Source organism: Rhinopithecus bieti, unplaced genomic scaffold (assembly GCF_001698545.2).
Source record: "Rhinopithecus bieti isolate Rb0 unplaced genomic scaffold, ASM169854v2 scaffold_11941, whole genome shotgun sequence".
Taxonomy (NCBI): Eukaryota; Metazoa; Chordata; class Mammalia; order Primates; family Cercopithecidae; genus Rhinopithecus; species Rhinopithecus bieti.
The window spans coordinates 792,070-800,681 of record NW_016807068.1 but is presented as its reverse complement, the minus strand read 5'-3'; the positions used below and the strand labels follow the sequence as shown (position 1 = coordinate 800,681).

The following is an 8,612-nucleotide window of genomic DNA, read 5'->3' as shown; positions in this document are numbered from 1 at the left end:
CACATATTTCTCGTGTCATGGTTTTCATCTCTGTCAGTTCATTTATGGCCTTCTCTGCATTAATTATTCTAGTTATCAATTCTTCCACTCTTTTTTTTCAAGATTTTTAGTTTCTTTGCACTGGGTATGTAATTCCTCCTTTAGCTCTGAGAAGTTTGATGGACTGAAGCCTTCTTCTCTCATCTCGTCAAAGTCATTCTCCATCCAGCTTTGATCCGTTGCTGGCGATGAGCTGCGTTCCTTTGGAGGGGGAGATGCGCTCTTATTTTTTGAATTTCCCACTTTTCTGCCCTGCTCTGTTCCCCAGGCTGGAGTGCAGTGGCACGATCTCAGCTCACTGCAGGCTCTGCCTTCCGAGTTCACACCATTCTCCTGCCTCAGCCTCCCTAGTAGCTGGGACTACAGGCACCCGCCACCACGACTGGGTAATTTTTTGTATTTTTAGTAGAGATGGGGTTTCACCGTATTAGCCAGGATGGTCTTGATCTGACCTTGCGATCCACCCGCCTCGGCTTCCCAACAGAGCAGGATCTTAAGTGGAAATCCGATTGAGGTACTGGTACTGGATTTAAATTTGAGGGGTTAATTTGCCTGTCCCTAAAGAGCTAGTTAGCATATATCTAGGTATAATAGGTAAATCTAAGCCAATGGGGCATGAAAAGGGGGGAAATCTTTAACACCACATACATTCAGCTGTTCTTATGCACTTTCTTTCCTAAAAAACCTACTGCATTCCTGCTGTGCACTATGGCCCACCCTATCTCGGGGCTGCTGCAAATTGTTATGCACATTATTCATACCAGCAGGGTGCCAAGCAGAGGAGAGGGAAGGTGAATCCCAAAGAAACAACCATCTTTTTCTAATTTGCATAAATCTATGGCTAAACAACAGCACAACTACATCCTATGCCCCATAGTCTTTTCCATCAGAAAAAAAAAAAAAAAGATCCCCAAATTCACAAACCAAAGCCTAGTTTCTTAGCATAGATTGTGCTTTTTTTCACATCTCAGATGAATTTAAAAGCCTAAGATGGGATGGAGAACAGGGAGATGTAGGTTAAAGGGAACATAGTTGCTATTATGTAGGATAAATAAGTCTAGAGATCTAAATTATAGGCATGAGGACTATGGTTAATGATATCGTATACCGGAAATTTGCTAAGACAGATTTTAGGTGCTCTTAACAAACACACACACAAAGATAACTATGTGAAATGATAGATACATTAATTTGCTTGAATGTAGTAATTTTACTATGCAAATGTATATCAAAACATCATGTTATATACCTTAAGTATATACAACTTTTAAAATGCCTGGGAGGCTGAAAAAAATAGGATCTACATAGATACATTTTGATGGTCCTGAACTTCCCTAACCCTCTCTTTAATTGTCTCCAGAAGCCTATTATTTATCCTTTAAATGGTGGTTTTTCAGAGTCTTTGGATCTGCCTGAATTCATAAAAGGCCATCACTTTGATGCCCCTTCATGATTGTGACGTGCCTATCGCAACACAACCATAACTGCTACTTCTGCTAGGAGGGCTTGTTGGGGCTGTTCTCTGCTCCTGGAAACTCAGCTTGGAGAAAGGCCAGGAGAAATCTTGCTAGTGTACATATACTCTTATGCTGATTTTCAAATAGTCAACTCCCATAGCTTTGCACGCTTTAACACCAAAATGAAAGACAGAAACAGTGTTATTGCTTCATTGCTTTCCAGTCAGGAACAAACACATATGAAGCTGCCTTTACCCATACCTATTTTGAGTTACTCAGAAAGATCTAACTAGAATGTTATATCCAAACATAATGGAAGAAAGAAAATATTTTCTACTTTTGCTCTTGTTTATATTCTGGTCTACAGTTTGTGTCTGAATATGAGTTTGGAATATTATGAAACAGCATAACCACTCAGCTAGAAAACAACAGCTAATATAAATCAGCCAGCTCACAAGCAAAACAGATTTTTAAAATCTGCTTTATATTCTCTAATGCACCACAGAGAAGATATCAAGAATTTGCAATTTAAATACAGAGAAAAATTATTTAGAGACTTTGTTGAAAAATAAGTATAGATAGCAGCAATAAACAAATCTATCATATTGGAACCTAGAATTGCACTGAAAGGAAGAAAATTTCAGTTATTTCCCATGCCATAAAAAATATCAAATACTATAGATTTAGAAACCTGAGCCTTCTTCATGCCACCAAAAATGGGGGATGCGGGAATGTTACCAATAGGACAAATTACACACATTTGGGTTGAAAGAAGAGAAAGAACTGTAATAAGCATAACCAGCAACATGCAGAAAATCAGCAAAAGAGCCTGGAGATCAAAACAGACCATAACCTAAAGCTAAAGCCTTTTACAGACTATACCAAGTCATGCATGAAAAGTGCCAGGAAGGAATATATTTACTAAATTCTCCACTTAGTCCCTTTGAGATAGCAGTATTCTGTAGAATTTCAATAGAAATGCAACAAGATCTGAAGTGTTATTAGAGTCCATATAAATATCCTTTCCCCTCTCAGCTGGTCTCAAGCCCTCACCATTAGTACTTTGAGGGGCTCTTAACCCCACTCAGTAAGGTTTTTCTTCATGGCCAAAGGAAAAATATAGACTTCTCTTCCAAGACTTCCAGATGTTTCATTATTGTTCCCAAACTGAAACTGAAGTTTCATCTTCAGGACCCTCCTTCTCACATCCCCTATGTTGCAACTTATCTGTCTCTAGTGTTACTTATTCTTCCTTCCAAGCAGTAAGGAGAAGTATTTAAGAACTGGATTAATGGGGTCAAACAAATCTTGATCCAAGGATCAGCTCTGCCATATACCAACAGTATGACCTTGGCAAGCCATTTCATTCATTCACTCATGAATTCAACCATATTTATTGAGCATCCAGTGTGTGCCAGGATCTGTGCTTAGTGCTGGAGATAAAGAATAGTACAAAAATTCCTGTCCTCATGAGACCCTTATTCTAGTTAGGGGAGATAGAAAATGTCTAATAATTGCCATGATGAAAACTAAAGCAGAGTAAAGATGCAGAGTGATGGGGGAGTGAAGAGAAGAGAGAGAGGAGAGAGGTTGTGCTTTTGACAGGTTGATCAACAAAGACTTTTCTGATAAGATGACATTAAGATGGAAACCTAATGAATGAAGAAGTGAGTCTTGTGGTATCGGGGAGATGGTGTCCCAGGCAGAGGGATGATGAGTTTGTGGTCCAATGATTTCAGTCTCTTCTTTAGGAACTACTCCCCATTGGTATTGTATCACTGTTTTGGTCAGTTTGGGAAGCTATAGCAAGATATCACAGACTAGGTGGCTTAAACAACAGAAATTTGTTTCTCACAGTTCTGGAGGCTGGCAAGTTCAGGATCAGGGTGCCAGCAGATTTGGTGTCTGGTGAGTCCTTCTTTTTGGTTTGCAGATGTCAGTCTTCTCATTGTATCATCAAATGGTGGAGAAAACAGAGAAAGGAAGCAAACTCTCTCTTGTCTCTTCTTAAAAGGACATTAATTGCATTATGTGGGTCCCACCTTCGTGACCCAGTTATCTCCCAAAGCTCTATCTCCAAATATCATCACTCTGGGGATTAGGATTTCAACATATGAATTTGGTGGGTAGGTATGGGGGAGACAAATATGCAGTCTTTAGCAATCTCTGATCACATGAAATTGTTGTGAGGATCATATGTGGTTTATTAATATAAAAGTGCTTAAGGCCATTATTGGAGCATAAGAAATGGTCACAAACAGACAGTATTATTTTTTCTATCAGGTTCAGCAAGAATATTCCCTTTGAAAGCTCCTTTGTCATATGCTTCCTCCCATCCTCATTGCCAGCAATATTCCCCTCTCCATTTGTTTTGCATGGCATGTTGTACACTGTACATGTAAACTGTACAACATGTACAGCACTGTACAACACTGTACAACAACACTGTACAACATGTAAACACTGTAATGGCATTTATATTAATAGTATAATAGTAATAATAATAAAATATATATTATTAATATATATTAAATAATAGTATATTGTATATCTTTATTCTTTTCTTTTCCCTTTTTTTTGTTTCCTCAGCTGGACTGTGAGCTTGATGAAGGGAGTGACTGCACCTTATTCTTGGGCCCTCACAGCCTAGCACAGTGCCTGACGCATTAAAGTTTCTAAATTCATGCTTGTTGAATGAATCAATGAATGAACTTAAACACTTCTTGTTCCATGATGTTTTTAAACTTACTCTCATCTCTATCTCCACTTACATTTTGTATCAGTCATATCACATAATATATGTATCACTTAACCCATATTATTTTGTATGCAAAATTTTTTGTATCTATATCTTGTTTCCAACTAGATCATAAAGTCTTATGGAACAGAAATGGTATATTTTATTCTTTGTATCCTTCTTAGAGTATTATGGACATACATGGGTTAATTATCTTTGTACTGTTAAAAGAAAAGCTTAATGAATAGATGCACAGATGGACTTAAAAGCCATTTGATGGAGTATTACACATTTTTTATGGATGGAGTGAGTAATGATGTTAGAAATGACTACTATTGCTTCAGAGCAACCACAGAGAACCTCCGAAGTCCAATCCAGAGAAGTATTAGAATGCTCTCATAATGAAGTGGAGCAATAAAAATCTCAATATTACTTCAAAACTCAAAATTTATTCCTGGACACTAAAAGAAGTAAAAAGAGTCTAACTCTTTAGAATCAGACAAATTTTGGCTCTTGTGTTTTCAGGAAAATGATCTTGGAATAGTTAGACAAAGTACCAAAAATATACAGAATTCAATGGGATGTGATTTTAATATCTAGAAGAGTTGTGTTCCAAATAAAAGAAGCATACAACAAATATAGAGGATTCCCCTCATGCTCCTATTTACGATAATCTAGAAACATGATGGAGTTCCTTTACATAGAAAGACACCTAAATATCTCAGCCAGAAAATGATGCAAAATTCTATAGCAGCCTGTATGTGGTTTCCAATCTCTGTAAGTGGACAGAATTCTACATGTATCCACTGAATTTAAGGGGCACGGATGATAAGACCACCCCAGTTAGAGAGTATATTAATTTTCTATTGCTTCCTAACAAATCACCACAAATTTAGTGATGTAAGGCAACACAGCTTTACTATCTCACAATTTCTCTGTGGGAATCTGGGTATGCGTTAGCTTGGTCTTCAGCTCAGGGTCTCACTAGGCTGAGTGTCAGCCAGGGCTGTGGTCTCAACTGAGGCTTGAGATCATCTTCTAAGGTCAGCAGGAAAGTGGTGATGCTGCTGCTGCTGTTGCTCCTGCTTGTCTCTTTTGTCTCTTTTAAGGTTTTGCCAGATTAAGTCAAACCCTCCCAGGAACTTTTCCTTTTTAATTAACTCAAAATCAATTGACTAGCAGACTTGATTGCATCTGGAAAATACCTTTGGCAATATAATGTAACATAATCACGGGAGTTATAACCCATGATATTCCCAGCTTCTGATCACACTCCAGGGGAGATGATTATACAGCACGTGTATACCAGGGGGTGGATATCTTGGAGGCTATCAGAATTTTGTCTAATTCAGAGGGCACTGAGACAGATAAATAAGAATCAGGGTGTCCCAAACAATAGCATTACACATAAGTGTCTCAAAATTACTTAGGATGGTAAAATTACTGGGGATGATATAATTGTGTTCTAATCCTTTTGTTTTTTCTTTTTTCTTTTTTTTTTTTTGAAATGGAGTCTTGCTCTGTCACCCAGGCTGGAATGAAGTGGAGCAATTTCCGTTCACTGCAACCTTCACCTCCTGGGTTCAAGTGATTCTCCTGCTTCAGCCTCCCAAGTAGCTGGAATTGCAGGCATGCACCAAAATGCCTGGCTAATTTTTGCATTTTTAGTAGAGACGAGGTTTCACCATGTTTGCCAGGCTGGTCTTGAACACCTGACCTCAAGTAACCCACCCACCTTGGCCTCCCAAAGTGCTGGGATTACAGGTATGAGCCAACGTGCCTGGCCATGTTCTGATCTTTTAATGATGGCAACATTTAGTATTATAGAGCATGAAAATGTCAAAGTCACAACTCTAAAATGTTTTTATTTAGAAATATGTGCCTATTAGAAATTTAGTTACTAGTATTATTTAAGAAAATTGGACTTTTTATAATAACAGGTCAACATTGTAATTCCAAGCTAAAATGAGTGACTAATTGCTTTAGGCTTGTAATTTCAGATTAAAATCTTACTTGGAACATTTAAGAGAACTTCAGGTTCATCATATCTATAAATTTAATTTATTAGGCTTATAAGAGTGACTTAAGTTCTTGGGAAGTTTCTTAAGTTGCCTAACTGGTATACTTAAAAAGAAAACAGAAATATATTACACTAATAAGTGTGCTTAAATATTTAAGGAATTTAATTAAGTAGTGAAATCTTCCTCCAAAGTAATCATAAAATTTGCTATATTTATGAATGTATGAATAAGATTTATAAACTAACATAAAACCTTAAGAACAAGAGTTTAAATAAATTGAACACTAATTTTGCACCAAAGTTACGTTAAATAGGTTTTTTTCTAGGCATAAAACTACCCTCAGGAACATAAAATACTCACGTTCAACAAATTTCAGCTGTGCTATTTTGTATGACCTTTGTCAAGTTACTTAACTTCTCTTAGCTTCAGTTTCCTCATCTACAAAATGGGTATCATCATGTTAACTTTTAGGGTTGCTGGAAGGGTTGAGATATTTTGCATAAAGTGGTTGGAACATGTAAGGCCCTCAATAATGAGAACTCAAAGAAAAAGAGATTAGAGAGTCCAAGATGATAGACTAGAAGCCACTCAGAGAGGAAACAAAAGGGCTAGTGAACACTGACCCTGCAGTCGAAACATCTGAGAAACCATGTTAGGATCCATCAAGGCAGCAGGGGACACATGGCAGAGAAAAGCAAAGCTGGACACCAGCCTATCTTGGCTTAGTGTGAAACCAGGAGAGCCTCTCCCACATAGTAGAGGGTGAGTGAGTGAGAGCTCCCTGATTCGCACTCTCCACAGGGACCAGTGCAAGTCTGGGAATGGGAGAATCCCTCTGGCCCCCCACACTTCCATCTGTGATAAAAAAATGAGGTAGACAGCCACCTGGTCATTTTGCGGAGGCAACTCTTGAGTCCAAGAGGGCCTCTACAAGCCTTTGGCCCCAAAGCAGACCAGGACTGGCACCATAGCTCCAATAGAGGCCACAGTTGCAGTGTCTGGGAGAAATAAGATTGATCTATCCTCACCTCATTGGACAGTACCAGCTTCCAGCCCAGTGGTGCTGCTTCTTCCTGAACTTGGCCAGCAGCCATAGCCTCCTGCTGTCCCAGGAAGCACCCAGATAGCAGAACAAGCAATCCCACCTATCCCACCACTGAACCAAGTGGAGAAAGCCTGCTAGAGCTTCCAGCCCAACAGTCCCACTTCCGTGTAAACTGAGCCAAGGGTGCAGCATTCTGTTGTCCTGAGAAATACCCAGACAGTAGGGTGGGTGACACCACACACCCATGCCAGTGATAGCCAAGGGGGGCAATGCCTGCTAGATCTTTAAGCCCAGAAAACCCTCTTCTGCCTGAACTCAGCTAGCAGGCAAAGCCTTCCATTGTCCTGAGAAACACTGAGATGGCAAGATGGGTGACCCTACGAACCCCTACCACTGGAAGCCAAGTGGGTAATGCTTGCCAGAGTTTCCAATTCAGAGGTTCCACTTCTGTCTAAATTTGTTGAGGGTGCAGCTTCCTGTTGCCCTGGAAACACCCAGATGGCAGGGTTAGCAACCCCACCTACCCCTGCCTCTCATAGCAAGATGGGCCACACCTGCTAGAGCTTCCAGCTCAGTGGTTCTGCTTTTACCTAAACTCTGTAGACAGATGCAACCTTGTGTTTCCCTGAGAAGCACTCAAACAACATATTAGGGCCAACCCAGCAAGGAAATGGCTTGTCTGCTAACTGCATCCTCTGCCTAAGGAAGTCCTGTGGACCAGAACACCCAACGAAAGAAACACAGTCATGGAGACAGTGATTGGAGGGGTCTCTTCTAAGACCCAGGAGCAGACTATAATTGAAGCCAGTTGTCTAATCTCACCAAGAACCACAGTCAAACCCTCAAGGGCACCAAAAAAGGTAAAAGCAAAAAGCCCATCCAAAGGACTGCAACTTTAAAGACTGAAGAAACATCAGCCCACATCAATGAGAAAAAAACAGTGCAGGAACCCTGACAACCACAACAACAACAAAAAAAGGCAAAAATGTCTTCTTACTTCCAAATGACCACACTAGTTCCCCAGCAAAGGTGGTTAACCAGGCTGCAATGACCGAAATGTCAGAACTAGCATTCAGGATATGGATAGAAATGAAGATCATTGATATTCAGAATAAAATTGTATCCTAATCCATGAAGTCTGAAGAAAATAAAAAAAAAATACAGGAGATGAAATATAAAATGGCCATTTTAAGAAAGAACCAAACTGAACTAATAAGAGTTGAAAAACTCACTTTAAGAATTTCATAATACAAGTATTAACAGCAGAATCAACCAAGCTGAGAAAAGAATCTCAGCGCTTGAGAGATTGCTTC

General features: G+C 39.4%; 1 protein-coding gene across 4 annotated transcripts in view; it reads left to right on the top strand.

Moving 5' to 3' along the window:
- PTGER3 (prostaglandin E receptor 3) overlaps positions 1-8,612 on the top strand; it is a 226,982-nt gene that overhangs the window by 172,102 nt on the left and 46,268 nt on the right. Inside the window, exon 3 of one of the 4 annotated variants that reach the window (XM_017880094.1) lies at positions 4,086-4,181. The exons of the other annotated variants lie outside the window; for them this stretch is intronic. Coding sequence (XP_017735583.1) covers positions 4,086-4,166 — 81 coding nt within the window. The 3' untranslated portion in view covers positions 4,167-4,181. Of the gene's footprint in view, positions 1-4,085; positions 4,182-8,612 lie in introns of those variants that run through there. 4 annotated transcript variants of the gene reach the window in all.